At 34.2% G+C, this 17,800-nt stretch overlaps 1 protein-coding gene across 1 annotated transcript in view; it reads left to right on the top strand.

The window, feature by feature from the left end:
- The first annotated feature begins 40 nt into the window (after positions 1–40).
- Positions 41–17,800, top strand: part of LOC149790415 (death-associated protein 1-like) — a 34,442-nt gene continuing 16,682 nt past the window's right edge. Inside the window, exons 1-3 of the mRNA XM_089972464.1 lie at positions 41–208; positions 13,118–13,220; positions 16,948–17,005. Coding sequence (XP_089828590.1) covers positions 139–208; positions 13,118–13,220; positions 16,948–17,005 — 231 coding nt within the window. The 5' untranslated portion in view covers positions 41–138. The remainder of the gene's footprint in view (positions 209–13,117; positions 13,221–16,947; positions 17,006–17,800) is intronic.

The following is a 17,800-nucleotide window of genomic DNA, read 5'->3' as shown; positions in this document are numbered from 1 at the left end:
TCAAATTACAGTTACATCTATGATAAAAGCAGAAGATTCCGAACGATATGCGCAACTATTGCAACGTCATAACATAAGCATATCGCGTAAACAAGTAGCATCTAAAACATATTTTGGGCAAATTGACGAAGTCTAAGCATGTCAGAGAATTTAAACATGCCAGAGGCTGAGGAAGACCCTAATTTGAAAGCTGGCCATCCACCAGCAGGTGTTGTATTATGATTGAAAACTGTCATTGGTATAAAACATGCAGAGTACCCTGCCCATGTGGCATGTTCATTTTTCCCAGATTCCATTTGTCAAACCTCGTAATGTCATATGCGTCATTTTATCATCATCTGGATTTAATGTTATAGCGGTATTTTTAGTGAATATATATGAAGTGGCTGGCACAGTTATCGTAAAATTGTCCATGGCTGCCGTGTATGTTGGTTTTAACATTATGTTTTAGAGCGTCCCAAATTTGTTTAGATCGACTTGTAGACAATTCGGCCCAAAGATAATTCGGCCCAGCTTGGACCGAAAATAAGACAATTCAGCCCAACTCGAAAGACAATTCGGCCCAACTTTGCGATAGTTTTATAAAGATATTTTTCTTCAAACAGCAAGTAGATACAATGTAAGATATATATGTTTGTTAGTCCTACATGTAAGACATAGCACATTTTGATTCTGTTGAGGTGCTATGTCTTACTATCCAAATAACGGCCTTGTATAGTGTGTTCCAGTGTCGTTGACATCGGAATGAGTAATCAAAGTTTCAGGAACATCTCACACATTTGGCAGCCTATATCGACATTTTCCCACTAATTTATGTGTAATTAATATACTTACTGTGCTGTCTTTATCCTGGTGGAATGAAAATATGACACTAGCAAATGGATGCATTTTCACGTTCCATTGACATTTGAATTTGTTGCAATGCGATGGTAGTCGAGATATGCCGAAGTAAGTTCAAGTAGGTTGCTGTTTGGGATATGTTTCTTGAACAAAACAAACCGTTGCTTACAGTTCCAATTGGCATAATATATTTTTTATTCGTTTCATTAAAAAATAATGTTTCAACTTTATCCGATTTCGGCATTCTCGGCTTTCATCACTTCCCAGCCAACTGAAAAGTAGGCCAAAGAAACTTGAAAAAGGGTCCATTTCTTTTGTGAGAATTTGAATTTATTAGAGAAAAGGCATCATAGTAAGTAAGGTCTGACTAAAACATTATAACTTTACTTTGTAGAAAAGCGTCATTATTTTAGTTGTCAGTTGTGTGAAATATTCCTGAAAATTTTACTTTCGTAACGATGTTAGTCGACATCAAAACACACTACACAGCGCCATTAGGTAGGCTGTAAGACCCTGACGCCCACAACATAAATATCAGCATTGGGTCTTACAGGTAGGACTAATATGTTTGTGTGTGTGAGAGAGAGAACACAAACTAACATATAATGCGCTTTCTAATTAAAAGACTTAAATACATTTATTTTTTATGCTAAAAAAATATATGCATCTGCACAACGACATTTTCAATTTAAGTCGTCTGGTCAAATTATCAGTAATTGATTTATCAAATAATAATACTTGACAGATACTATTCACCAGAATACATTTACATTTTTCTAAGAGTAGCGACACCGTACATGAGATATTATACTAATATATTTGATTTTAGGCTCCAGATTGTAACACTGCTTCATATATGAACGCCATATTTTCATGACCAAAAGGGAACCAAGAAAGCTGAGTGAAAACGATTACAGATTTAATGAACAGTCTTTTGTCATATGTATCTGAATGTGATACATTATATTTTTGGAGTGACAAAAAAGGCATACACATTGTAAACTTTCGTGTCTCTATTTTGAATCGGAAACTTATGATTAGAATGGTATTAATTTGACAACTTAAAATGTTTTTGGTGCTTTGAATATTCATTATTATCAATTTAAATGAAATTTAAAATATGAGAAATTTTGGTAAAGATGCATCTTACGTTGTGCACATTTATCTGTCTTTTTCGTAACTCATAATAGCAAAACTCAATAATGTTCTGAATTAAATTTATGTGAAATTATCACAAAATACCAAATCATGCAATTTGCAACCATTTTCCCGGTATCATTTTATTTGTAAATCATAACAAATAAGTTCAAATACAAGAAGATCTCTTGTAATGTATGTATTTTCCTTCAGAATTAAGGTTTTGAGACCAAGTGGGCATGTGCCTGACAAAATCGACCTTCTTCCACAGGAGATATGATGCATCTCATTATTGTCTACGTAACTCCCAAAGCATCACGTCCATCTCTACTATACTTCTTTTCATCAGACGTCCTTTCTCCACAGTAATATTTGTCTTTGGGACGGTTTTCCTAAAGATATCAGAAAGCTCCTAACCATTATAACTTCGGAAAACATTTATCTAGTTCACTAAATGTTTCAAATTGTATTCTCAACCTATTCTATTTTAAAAACTAATTAAAATGAGAATGAATAATCAAGTTACCTAATGCAGGGATTTTGAACTATACGGTACAAACATATTAACCCTTTACCTCATAGAGCATAGTGACAAAGTGCAGCATGCTATAAATAGAACACCTTTTACCTAGCCGACCGCATACACATATGCTTGCCTGTGAATTGTTAAGCATTGTAGTGGTGTTACGTTTAACAGTAGTTTTAACCATTTTACGTTTTTGGTACACATCTATTATATGTATAAAAATTTAAGAGTATAGTCCGATTGTTATAGTTGTGTAATTATTTTTCACAGAAGAATATTTGATGTGCTTTAAAATTGAGAAAGAACTCGTTCACCATCATGTCAGTGAGGCTGCGTGACCAACCCTAGCTGCCATTTCCCATACTCGAAATTTAGTTTTTCATCTGCGTCTACATCATTAAGTCATCTGAATTTGATAATCAATAAAAACTAATTGCTGCTTACATAAATATCAGAGCCTTTACCTAAGTTATTGAATCTTTCGTGGTTGTGATTCTAATCATAAAAACTTCGTAAGTACTGAATGAAATCCTGCCTGTGAACTGTTAAGCAATGTAGTGTATGTTACGTTTAACAGCAATTTTAACCATTTTACATTTTTGGTACACATATATTATATATGGAAAAATTTAAGAGTAAAGTCCGAATGTTATAGCTGTGTAATTATTTTTCGCAGAAGAATTTTTTTATGTGCTTCAAAATCTTGAGAGAACTCGTTCACCGTCATGTCAGTGAGGCCGCGTGACCAACCGTAGCTGCCATTTCCGATACTCGAAATTTACAAGGTTTTCGTGTGCGTCTATATCGTGTGTGTCTATATCACTAAGTCATCTGAATTTGATAATTTATAAAAACTAATTGCTGCCTACATCAATATCAGAGACTTTACCTAATTTATTGAATCTTTCATCGTTGTTATTCTAATCGTGAAAACTTCGTACGTACTGAATGAAATCCGCGACTGCCATTTTGGAGAGTGGAGATTATGACCCAGTTACTTCAAATAGCAGATATCGACCAGTGCATGAATAGTGACCACGTGATCTGGCGTAAAATTGTCATTCGTAGAAATGAATGTAGTATCTAATGGGGGGTTTTCCCCGAAGGTGGTGCTACAAAAACTGGCTCAAAATGGCTGATGTTTACAGCAGGCATCAAAAGGCGCCACCATACGAATGGAGTAGGGGCGTCCAAAGACGCTTGTATGAGGTAAAGGGTTATATAAGAATTGTAAAAATACATGTTAAAAATAAATGCTTGTTAAAACTATTGTCAGTTGTATTATAAAATTGGGCCGAATTGTCTTTTAAGTTGGGCCAAATTGTCTTATTTTCGGTCCAAGTTGGGACAAATTGTCTTTGGGCTAAATTGTCCAATAGCTGTTTAGATCTTAATTTGCGTGGCGTGTTCCTCATAACCTAACATGTTTGATTACAGATTATGAGGTCCTCAGCATAGTCACAGCATTTTTGTTGGACCTTGGCAGAAAATGTTGACTTAAGCAGCCTCATGAATTCAGATCACAACAATGTTGAATTTACTTTATGCCATATTTGCACCCAAGTCTTCAGTCCAGAAGTGTGTTAGCTGTTCAAGCCACTAGTCCTACAATGTCAGAAATAGGACATGTTTTAGTGCTATGTCTTACTACCCAAATAACGACCTTATATAGTGTGTTCCAATGTCTGTTAACATCAGAATGAGTAGTCAACACTTGGCAGTCTATATTGACACTCTTCCACTAATTTATGTGTAATTAATATACTTACTGTGCTTTCTTTATCCTGGTGGAATGAAAATTTTACACTAGCAAATGGATGCAGTCTCATGTTCCGTGTACATACATTTGAATTTCTTGCAATGGGACAGTAGTTGAGGTATGCTGGAGTATGTTTAAGTAGGTTCATGTGGTGGATATGTTTCTTGAATGAAACGAAACATTGCTTACAGTTCCAGTAGGCATAATATATTTGTATTCATTTCATTAAAGAATAATGTTTCAACTTAACCCGATTTTGGCATTCCCAGCTTTTGTCATTTTTCAGCCAACTGAACTGTAGGCCAACAAAACTTGAAAACAGGTCTGGTTCTTTTATGAGAATTTGACTTTATTAGAGGAAAGACATTAGAAAATTACTTTGTAGAACGCATCATTATTGGTTGCCAGTTGTGTGTGATATTTCTGAAAATTTGACTCGTTGCACTGTTAGTCGACATCAAAACACTCTACACAGCGCCATTAGTTAGGCAGTAAGATCCATAACCCACCAAAACAAAAATATTGGGGGATGTGTCTTATGTTGTAGGACTATTCATGCCAAAAGTATTGTAACTTGTTGCTCCCATTATAACTTGATTATAGTAAAAGTTGCACAGGTCATATAGGCACTCAACACCGATTATTTCAGTAATGGGTGTCATTTAAAGGACTTTGATTCTTCATACCTTTAAGTGGCAAGTATTCACTTCATTTGGATTCTTTTACATCCACATTCCTTTGGAAGCTTATTATTTAGATGCCCAAAGAAATGCATACGGCAAAATCAATGTTAAAGTATGTAGACATTTTTGGACAACATGAACCATTAGGTTTGATTTCAATAGAATCTGGATTGATTGTCATGCACTGTGATGTCACAATGAACACTACGCGTATTGATAAACAAATTCATGCTATACTATATTGTGATGATTCCACTTGAAGTTCTCTTTTCTTGACCCAAGTTTAGTACATGGCCACCATTGTAAATAAAAACTCATAGAGATCAGGAGTAAAGGATATAAGTTGTCTTTATGATTGTCGTCAATTAATTCTGTTCACAGTTGTTGCTCAAACAATAGCCGACGTGTTCATTTTTTAACTGCATACACAACAAAGCAGCAGACAATGCAGTGGTTGATAAAAGATTTCCCACAATTTAATAAACATCAAAAAATGAAAGCCGCCAACATGTTTGCTGGGCATGGAATGTGTTGATTGTTAATTATTCTTGCTGTAGTCTTTCAGACGAATAGGTGTAGAAGTGTTAATTATTGGGAATTTACAATGAATAAAGGTACGTAGAAACGCATCTGAGAAAACTTTAGGAGTATGAAATTTGTATAGATACTGTTCATAGACCCTGAAACGTAATGAACCATACATTTGCTTCGTCTTTCTTAAACTAATTTTGCTGTTAATTTTTCCCATTGAATTCAAACACATAATGATTTGTGACAAAATTACTGAATAGTTTAATTATGTATACAATTTTTGCAATGGAATTACATGTATTATGGATTAACTGCATGCCACATAGTCTGGTCCCAGCTTAGTATGCTCCTTGTTTTGCACTATGCTATACTAAGTCAGGCGAACACCGACGCCATGTTGTCATGTGATCAAAACAAATGGCCTCACATGGAGAGATCTAGTTAATCTAACCATGGCACATTAATTCTTTTACTATTCTCTTTCTTAATGACACAATATGAACTTTACTTATCCTTTGATTTGAATTATCTTGTCTTAACCACCAATTCATCTAATTTTGCAAATATTTTTACTAGTAGCTAAAGATGAAGGAAAAGAGTATACGCAACGATATTTTCATAATATTGCACATTTTACACAGCATTATCCCAAAGGTTCCTTCTCCATTCGATTCCTTGATAAATTTTACCTTCAAATTGATATGACGTGGAGTATGACAGCCTAAATATAGCCAAAGATTAAGACAAATATATCACCACTCCTTTACAAGGGTGTGAGTGTACTGATTGTTTTGCAAATATTGAACACTTCAAACCATGCCATCTAAAGTATTCTAGTTGCAATAAATTCCTCGATTATGTTAACATTGATATTGATATCTCATTGTATATGACAGCTTGGACTTAGCCAAATATCAGGATCGAAAAAGCAACCCTAATACATGAGGGTTTGAATGTGACTCTATTTTATTTTTTTGAAAGATAATGATAAATTGTTAATATCAATCCCCCTGTTGAGGCTCCATTCATAGGTCCAACACCCTTTGAATAAGGTCTGCTTGTATAAACCTTTCTTTATGAATGCAGGCTGTTTAAGGATGGCAATGTATTTTACACATCAGAAATAAATATTTTGCAGCAAAAGGAAATGCAGATCTTTATTATGAAAACAAAAGATGTGCAAATAAACATATGATTATACATATATATGTATTATGTTACATTATGTTTAAGGTTGTACACCACTCCGTCAGGAACTTGCACACTGATAATTCATGAAACCGCTTATAATGCGGGATCATGCATCCATTTTATTTTTGTGCCAGAAAATACTGCAAAAATTGATCGCTATTAATGAAGAAAATCGTGATCAAAATTGTTAGCTGAAACATTGATATATCACTTCTTTATAGTTGAAAACAGTAGATAGGACCTGTACATATTAATAGCATTTTGAAATTATCAGCTTTTAATAAGAAGTCATACACACCGCTCCCTCGATAACTCGCGCCCTGATAACTCGCAAACCTGCTTATAACGCGTGTCTGGCGTGGATCCCATTTTTTTAAAAAGAAAATATTTTTAAAAAATGAAGAAAATCGTGATCAGAACTGGTGAATGAAACCTTGATATATCGCCCGTTTTATTGTCGAAAATGGCGGTTAGTGCCCGAAAAGTTAGAATCAACATCATAAAATTTTCAGGTTTTAATAAGGAATCACATATCTTGTTAGATTTTATTGGAAAAAATATTTTCTTAGTTCACTGTAAATAATAATACTGTATATGTATACGGCGAAACAGCGATCAATGAATTATAGTAAATGCTAACAGGTGGCAACACTGAATGAAATGAACACTAATTAAATATGTCTTGTCAGGGGAAATTAGTGTTTTAATCTTTTCATTGTGTTGCAGTGTAAGCAGTATAATCGTTGCATGTTCTCGTCTATTCAAACATGAAAAGAGTCAATTGACCGTCACATCGATGCCCGCAAGCACATCTGTGAGAACCTAATTAAGTGCCGGCTGCGTTTTGATCGACGACTTGGGGAAGTGGTTGTTGCATTGTAAAAATCAATTAAAATAGACCTGCTTTGTTTTATCACATTATGTCTGTCTTTTGTATCAAATCAGGTAAAAGACCTACAATACAAAAGTCCAGAGGAATGCAAATCCTACATGCATAAACTCTTGTGGTCAATATCGTGTCTCAACATCAGTCAATTTAATTGGACCAATCGAACATGGTTTCAAATAGCATGTACTTATTGTCATTAAAGTATATACTAATCAGTAATTTATCCTAATCATTTGTAAATGTGATCATGGAGAGCAAGGGAATCAAGCGAAAGGCGTACTCGGTGAATGAAAAGCTTACTGTCATAGAGAGGGTTCGTAATGGTGAATCAAGATCAAAAGTTTGTAGTGAACTTAAACTTGCCGAGTTGACACTCAGAGGTTGGTTCAAGGATGAGCAGAAATTTCGGGATTATTTGCATGAAGTTGATTCTGATGATGGATTTAAATGGAAACGGGCACGCACTGCAAATGACACAGAATTAGATGATGCTGTGTACACCTGGTTCACACAGCAACGTGAACAAGGTGATCCGATTTCGGGAACAATTCTCAAGGCCCAGGCAGAGAAAATGGCCAAAACTATGGATACTGATTCAGATTTCATGGCAAGCCATGGATGGCTTTGGAGATTCCAGCGCCAACATGGAATAAAACAAAATTCGTTGTCGGGAGAGATACGCTCAGCAAATCAGGCGGCCGCATCTAGTTATCCCAACCAACTCCGAGAGATACTGACTCGTGATGGATATACAGATGACCAAGTTTATAATTGTGATGAGGCTAGTCTATGCTATCGGATGATGCCAGACAAAACTCTAGCTACCAGAGATGATACACACAAAAAGGAGGGTTTCAAGCTGAACAAAGAGAGATTAACACTTTTGTTTTGTGTTAACAAAACTGGCACACATAAAATGAAACCATTATGTGTTGGCAAATACAAGTCTCCCCATTGTTTTCATCACATGAATATGGACAGCCTTCCATTTGTATATAGAAATAGTGGAAATGCATGGATGACTGCAATAATATTTACGGAGTGGTTTTCTAAGATGTTTGTCCCCGCCGTTAGAAACCACCTGCAATCCAGGGGCTTAGAGGAGAAAGCTCTACTGCTATTAGACAATTGCCGAGCAAATATTGTATTCTCACTCGCGTATTTGTATTTAAATATTATTTTTTTTATTTTTTTTTACATGTCTGACGTTTAGACCCATTAAATTCATGGTTGGTAATGGTTTATCTTTGTGAATTTATTTTTTTACATTTTACTCTATCTATCTATCTGTCTATCTAGTGATAGCAGATTTTTTTTTTAGAGCAACACATGTTTCGACGTCGTTTTTCGATATGAATGTTATCTTTTTTGATAAAAGAAATCTCGATTCATTTTGAACAAACAATAAAACTAGAATGTATCCAAATCAACACAAAAAGCAGTGACGTAATACACAATGTGTTTAGCGATACACATGTTAAGAGTACTGATACCTCTTGGAATAATTGTTTTTGCGATTTTTTCAAGATAGTTTATCCAGAAATTAAAGATAATTTATAAAGAAAAACGAACAACACCTTTATAAAGAAATATTTATTCACAGTTATTTTCAGCACGATTATAAAACGAGTATTTAACAATGCAACCCCCCCCCTTTCGCCTCTCTCCGTCGATCTCCATCTCTTTATTAGTTTTTTTTATAGGTCCCTCGGTAACTCGTGCCCTTGCTTATAGTGCGGTCGATGTTTTTGGACCTCGTTGTGCGTGAGTTATCGAGGGAGCAGTGTAATTGGTTTTAAAAAAATTCCGAAGGACATCCTAGTACACTTTAATTAAAGATAGCCTAGGAAATTTTGATCAGTGAAAATGTCACTTATGCCTAGTGTAAGCAGTACATTAATATTTGAATGCCAATTAAATAATTTTTATTAAGTGTTTTAATTTTGCTTTAATTTTATCTTTTAGTTCTTCTTAAGTGTGATTATCATAAAAAAATTTGTATTTGAATGTAAAATGTGTCAATCTACCATAACAGCCATATCCGCAAGCATTTCTCGGAGAACCTAATTTAAGAGCCGACCATGTTTTCATAACTGACTTGCGGAAGTATTTGTTGTATTGTTGCACTGAATTGAAAGCTGGCCTCCTTTGTATTATCATGTTAACTATGTCTTTTGAATCAAATAAAGGAGATGGAATATAAGAAAAGTTAAAAGGCATGCAAATCCTACATACTTAAAATCTAGTGGCCAGTGTCATATGTTGGGTGTACTCTTTTCAATCGAACACTGTTATAATGTTATTGTGTATATAACATAAAGTACCTTAAATTAACAGTCATTTATAACTGACCGAAGATAGCAAGGCAATGAATACTTTGTAAAATAAAGAGCTTGGTTTCACAAATACGGACCATTGTGGGCAAGTGAGTTTCAGAGAATTCCTGAACTGGCATTTAGAGATGATAAGAAGTATCACTATCACTTCCAGTGAAATCACAACATCAATATTGTACTAATTCAGGGATGGTCCTGGCTTTTAAAAAGCTGTCGCCAAAAAATCGCCAACCTCAATATTTTGTCGCCAATTTTCAAAAAGTGTCGCTAAAACAAGTAGTGTACATTTTTCCAAGTGTTAATTTAGTCTATTAATGTAACAGGCAATGAAAATTACAAAAGATGGGTTAGTTAATACTTTAATTACAACAAGCATTAACAAAATGTTACAAAGTGTTACATGAAGATCCGACGCGATTTTAGGGCTGCCCACTTGTTGAATGCAGTTTCAAAGTCTAATTTTTCACATCTGTACATGCTGATTCTCATTAAATTCTCGAGAGATGAGAGGCAGAGCTTATTTCTGATGTCAGTTTTTATGAGGTTCATCTTACTGAATCCACATTCACAGTCCACAGTGCTGACAGGTGACACCAGTAGTCTCTCAGCAGCCCACCCCTCTTTATGGCTAGCTTCACAAAGCTTGTAGTGAATTGTTCCTAAATCCCAAGAATGATCACTGAATGCTGTATAAATTTTCTCGACAAGCAAAATAGGATCTCCATTCCCACGAATGAAACTTACACGAGTCAACACCTGGCAATATTGGACCGTATATATAAGCATAAATTCACACCCAATTTAGGGATTCTTTCACTCCTGTATTTTGAGAAATAAATAATTATTATTAATTATGCAAAACTGTTTTTTTTTTTGTTGCTATTTCTTGTTGCGGAGTTTAAGTCTCTGAATCCGTAACATGGGATTGATGGCAAAAGAAAAAGATCAATGAGTAAAATGCTGCACTGGCGACAGATATAATTGTGATTGAGATTTTTTCCATTTGCTTTGTATTTACACACAGTAGTTGGTATTTCAAAGGTTATCAGTTTTCTATGAAGGTTCAGCAAAACTATTGTATTGGTATATGTAAAAAAAACAAAAAAAACAGAAGGATTAGCCATACATTTAATTGTATCTGTTCTATTCGCGTCTTCAGAAGTCGGTCAGTTGTAGGTATAGTGCGGTAGCATGATTGACTGTATCACAGCATACAGTACTCAGCCCAGATGTCAGCATAAGCAGATTATGATGTAACAATGCACTGTAAAGATGGGGTTGTCAATAAGAACAAAGGATCGTTTGTGTAACAGATTGATTCCAATGCATTGCTTAGTCAAGTTTGTGGCTTCCTTTCGTTCTCCCTTTTAATTTATCCAGTCCAAATCCATGATTGTATGTACAAATTAAAGAACCAAAAAGTATGTCGCCAAAAAAATCGCCAGATGGGATATTTTTGTCGCCAATAAGGAAAAAAAATCGCAATTTGCGACATTGGCGAAGCCCAGGACGATCCCTGCTAATTGAACAATAGAAAAATTGAGTTTTGGCATAGAAAATTGTCTCACAAAATAAATGTTGCTAGTTTTAAAAAAAAAAAACGAATCAAAAACATATTGTTTGGTGGTATATCAACATTTAGTCTAGTTCCCTGCTACTTTGACTTACATCTTGGCAGGATAATATTAAATACCACTCAGGGAACCAGACTAATAAACAAAACAAAAAGCAGTGATGTAATACACATGTTGGACATTTTAAAAATAAATGCTTTTTATACAGAATAAGGAACAACTTCATCGGCTATTAACAATTATTATCAATGTGACTGTAAAATGAGGATACATTCATTAAATAGCCCAGCTCGCTAACACCTACACACATTTGCCATCACCACCATTTGTGGTGTCTATGCAGATTTTTATGTTTGGAAGTCCCTCAGTAACTCACACCTTATAGTGTGATCTATGTTTGTGAACCCCGTTATGCACGAGTTATCGAGGGAGGATTGTGTGTGTGTGTATGTATATATGTATATATATGTATATATATATATATATATATATATATATATATATATATATATATATATATATATATAAACCATTTTCCCTATATCCATACCTGCAATCTTGCCAATAAAATGTGTATCTTCTATGGCAGCATACTTTGGTAACTATGAGGAAATCTTAGACTATTTAAGGAAGGGGTGATTTATAGTAAAAACATTTTTTCTGTCCCTTGCTTGGGAATGATGACCAGGATACAAAAAAGTGAATGACAACCTGGATACAAAAAAGTGACCTCTAATATTGTGGCTGATGACACAGATTAACTTTGAAAATATTTTTTGCATAAAAGTAATCTTGACTGGCTGAAGCAAACATTGGAATATGTCAGAATTTAAGGTTATTAGATGTTTAAATAAACACACAGAAATTAATTATTATGGTAAGTACTAAATACAAATATAGCTTTTAAAATCGAGAAGTTTACTGACATGTATGAAAGGATTTTTTTTCACATTTTTAAATATTTAAAAATTTGATGTTCTGTATTGTAAATATTAATTATGTTCCTTTAATTACCCAAGGTACACAATTGCTGCATAATGTTAATAAATCTTGTCATTTTGTTGAAGATTCGAATGCATGTCTTTCTGTCGCAGATTTGTTTGTATGTGTAGATCTAATTAAACAAAATAATGATTGATACTTTGGTACGACAAAGTGGGTTCAAGTCCAAGGCTTGGCTAGCGTGAGTACATTGGAAAGCCTGCTGGTAGCTTCTTGTGGATTGGTGGTTCTTCCTTGGATTTTCCAAGGTTCTTCCTCCACCAGTTATACTAGCCACCATGTATAGCCTATCCTGCGCTGAAAAATGGCATTAGACCTAGAACAACAACATAAGTTAACTGCATATAATGCTGTTAAAAAGAGGGTGGACATACATTGTGCTGTTCACTGTACTTTTTTTTTGGTTGGTGTAGTTGTTCTTGCAATAGTAAAGAGCAGAATGTGATACCAAAAGTAAAGAAAAGGGTAGCATGGTGCAAGGGATATGCTATGAAAGATTGTGGTAAGCCTGAAAAAAATCAAAAAGATCATAGCTTGCAAACAAAATGGCATGGTGATGTGACCTGCTACAAAAGGATAGGGCAACACTAGCTTATAAAGTCAGATGGTCAAAGACCTACTGTATTGACGATTTGCTATTTCTTTTCAGTGAAGGCTGGTGGAATGAGGGTGGTACAACACAAACGCCATGCCTCTGGAGATAAACCAGAGGAAAAACCTAGTCAGGAGGACATTGAGGAATTTGGAACAAGGTAAAAGAGTCAAAAGTATCACTGACTGTTGTTTTCATCTTAAGTCTAAAGACTGTAATCTTAAAAAAATTTTAAAAAACCAGTCTGCTTAAAATCAGATCTCTGCTGTCCTACAACAACTGCTTAAGTGTTATGTTCTGGTGATCTTTGAATTAGCCAGTGGAAATGCAGCTTTCAAAAATCTGAAAGTGAATTAAATCATTCAGTATACACACATTCTCTTTATCCACGCTGCTCAGTCTCCAAATGCAAAGACAAGACTTCATCTGATTGGTTGATAAAATTAGCGATTATGGTAATAACTTAGGTTACCAAAACATGACCCCAAAGCGATCAGCCAGATCTTCATGAATAGCAGTAAAGATTTGATTTTAATCTGATTACTTAAAAAACAAAACATCAGTGAAATAATACGACACTCGTAAACAATCTCACACTCAACTAAGACTTGAAACTTAATTTTTAAGTCTTATTGGCAGATGTGTGAGCACAAACATGTCAGAATAATAAGTCAAGTCAGGATTGAAATAAGAGAATATTTTGTCATACCTGCTTTTAACATTGTGAAACAGTTGTCACTTTTTAGGCACTGGCTATTAAGACTTTCACATTTACAAGTGTAAATGACATTGTTTTGTGTTTGCTGTGTAAACATGTACAAAATTGGATTTAACAAGTGTTGTAAATTGTACATTGTTTAATTTTTTACATGTAAGCATGAACAAATTGGTATTTTATATAGAACTGTCACATTTTCAAGAGGAAACAGTATTGTTTAATGTTTGTCTTGTAAGTGTGTACAAATATGTTGTTCTATTAGGACCATCGCATTTCCAGATGTAGATGACAATGTTTCATATTTTTCTTGTAAATACACCTCTCCCTTGATAACTCGGGCACAACAGGGTCCACAAACATAGACTGCACGATAAGTGAGGCGCGAGTTACACGGGAACCTCCAAAAATTGAAACAAATCTCTTTGACATCGAGAAAACTGGGGGGGGGGGGGCATTAGGGAACTGGGCTGTTTTTTAGCTGAATTCTCATTTTACAATCATGTTGAAAATAATTTTTAATAATCCGCTTTTTCTAATGAAGTTGTTCATTATTCTGTTTAAATAAAATTTATTTTCAAAATGTCCAACATGAAAGATTGTTCCAACTGGTTTCAGCAACCATTATGTGTACTCATAAAAAAATCTGTATTACGTCACTGCTTTTTGTTTTCTTGATGAGTCTGGTTCCCATAGTGGTGTTTAATATTATCCTGCCAAATCGGGAGTTACAGAGCAGGGAACTAGACTTACTGTTGATACACCACCAAACAAGATTACTTTTTTTCAAAAACATGCAACATTTATTTTGTGAGACAATCATCTACATTGAAACTCAGTTTTTGTTGGCTTAGTTAGTACATTATTGATGTTGTGAATTAATTGATTCGAATTAAGAATGAAACTTACAATCATTGAGGATATCTCTAACTGCCAGTTCAAGAATTCTCTGAAACTCGCTTGCCCACAATGGTCTGTATCTGAAATCAAACTCTTTATTTTATGAAGTATTCGTTTCTCTTGACTGCCTTGTTATCTTTGATCACAGTTATGAAAGAGTCAGTTATTTTATGTTACATACACAGCAACATTTATCAGTGTTCGATTGATCAAATGAAGTGAGTTCACCAGACATACGACCGGGGCAGCTAGATTTTAAGTTTGTAAGAATTTTGTGCCTTTTAACTTTTCTTTTATTCCACCTCCTTTATTTGATTCAAAAGACATAATTAACGTGATAATACAAAGGATGCCAGCTTTTAATTCAGTGCAACAATACAACAAATACTTCCGAAAGTCAGTTATCAAAACATGGTTGGCACTTAATTAGGTTCTCAGAGAAACGCTCGCAGACATAGCTGTTATGGTAGATGGACGCATTTTACGTTTAATTACAAGAAGACACATTGCATTAATACGATTACACTTAAAAGGAATTAAAAGATAGAACTAGAACACAAATTTCAATTGATAAAAAAATTAATTTGTATTTATTTATTAAATTACTGCCTCCACTTGGCGTGAGTGACATTTTTTATTGATATAAATTTCCTTACATATCATTAATTGCGGTGTACTAGGAATGTTGTTTGGAAAGAAAATGTATAAAATTTTATGACCTATTTTTAAATTTGATATTTCATGGTGTTGATTAAAATTTCCAGGTCCTATCTACTGTTTTCAACGATAAAATGAGCGATTCATCAGGTTTCCGTTACCAATTTTGATCATGATTTTCTTCAAGTTCAACAAATAGGGATAAATTTTTCTGGTATTTTCTGGTTTTAAAAATGGGAACCACGCCTAACCCCGCGTTATAAGCGAGTTATCGAGGGAGTGATGTATGTGTAAAGTTAGTATTATGACTGTCACATTCACAAGTGTCAACATCACTTTTTTGTTTGTTATGTATATGTGTAAAAAAAATCAAATCAGTCTATTAATGACACTGTTTCGTGTTTGTCGTGTAAACATGTGCGAATTGTGATTCTCTTTGGACTTGAATTTACAAGTCTAAACAACATTGTTTCATGTCTGTCATGTAAACACATACAAAATTAATATTTTGTTACAATTCACATTTATATGTGTAAACAACATTGTTTTGTATTTGTCATGTAAACGTGTACATAATCGGTATTCTATTAGGACTGTCTCTTTTACATGTATACATTACATTGTTTCTTGTTTATCTTGTACACATGTAGAAAATCAGTGTTCTCTTAGACTATCATATTTACATGTGTAAGCAAGATCATTTTCTGTTTTTGATGTAAATGAGTACAAAATTAGTATTCTTTGAAGACGGTCGCATACACATGTGTAAACAACATTGTTTCTTTTTTGTCGTTATAAATATATACAAAATAAATTAGCATTCTTGTCAACAAGAGATACTCCATATTTTATTTCACAGAGATATAAAACAGTGGAATAAATTAGAAATACAGTAGAACTAGTTTAAATCGGTGGTAGTACCAGTACATTGTGTAATCATCACTGCATAAATTCATTCACTGAAACAGGTTTTAAAAAATATGCTCACTCATCCAGTCATAGATTGCAAAACTCTCATCTTTTTTTCTGGGTCAAAAATAAAATTGCAAAAATGCAATGTGAAACTAAACATGATGATGTGTGCTTGTGACCTTAGAGCTATGAACATAGTAGAGGGATTGAAGGTTCTAAAGTTCTGTACTGAGCTGAGTTAATCCCACACATGGTTTCCTTTTTTTAATTCTTATTTTGGAACAGTAGATACCAGGTAAATTATAAAAAATTATAATTATTATAAGTGAATGTGTCTAGCAAACATCAGCTTGGCCTGTCTGTCTAGAAAGTGATCCAACATAGAATGAGCTTTCTGTATCTTTTGACAACACCCAGTGCTAGTAGTGAGTGACCACCTGATATAAATAGATGACACTGTGGTTCACATCCCATTGACTTTTCAGCATGACTGTACTTTACATGTGAAAGGAAAATATGCAGTAGCTGATGTTACAGGGAGATATAAAAATGTTAGACAATTTCATGTCAGCATGATTTTTGCCCAGATATTCTGTCAGTGAGAAAATGAAAACAAAGAGAATGGAAAATAAAAACAATTGACACATGCTTTTGTGATGCTTTATGGTATGCAGGTCATTTTATCACTGGTTGTATTTTTCAGTCCTCCAAAACCAGATAAGCATCATCAGCAAATGATTGTATCAGGGGCCGTAACGAAGGTAAGTTAAAGTCCTGCTTTCATGACACATGCTTTTAGGGTGCAAGGGAGTTTTAATGCATAAATTTAATGCCTCATTTGCAGTAAAAAAATAATATCCACATGTGAGGTCATAAAAGGTCTATCTTTTTTTATTTTTTAAAACAAAGCATAACAATATTATTCAGTTGACCTGAGAAGTCAATGACAGTTCATAGCAGAAGTTTATGCATGGAACCCCAAATTTATACCTGCATTTTTCATGTCCAAAGGTCATTTTTGACATGTGGTGCTCAGAGTGCAAACACAAGCCATTATTCTAGGTGACACTTCTGCAAAACATTGTGTACAAACCAGGCTGATGCAATTGAAAATAGTTGTCATGCAAGCTGTAGCTCTTTTCTTAGCCGACTGTTGGTATTTCACTATCTAGATAACTGCAGAGTAACTATGGGAGTTGTACATACCTCACATCAATTTCAATAACAACACAAGCTCAAAACACCTAATTCACAAATATATCTATATCTTCACTAAACATTAACAGCTGAGAAAGTCACACCATAGCCTTAAGTTAAGAAATTTGTTGCCTGTAGTGGTTAATCAAGGTAATTATTGGTGCGTGCACATTTACTGCTGGTTATCCCAAGGTTACTCAAAGCCAGTTTCTTCAGTGCAATAAAATTTGGTTTTTAAGGGTGGACAATGTTAATAGCTTTTCACGGAGATTGTCAGAAGAGTGATTTTAGAAATAATACATACGCAAATTTAATTAGCTCTTATCAACTTAAAACCTCTACATTGATATGATAGCAAA

Source organism: Sinohyriopsis cumingii, chromosome 10 (genome assembly GCF_028554795.1).
Source record: "Sinohyriopsis cumingii isolate HCF-2022 chromosome 10, ASM2855479v2, whole genome shotgun sequence".
NCBI classification, from domain to species: Eukaryota; Metazoa; Mollusca; class Bivalvia; order Unionida; family Unionidae; genus Sinohyriopsis; species Sinohyriopsis cumingii.
The sequence above is the reverse complement of the archived record's forward strand: the minus strand, read 5'-3'. Positions and strand labels throughout refer to the sequence as shown.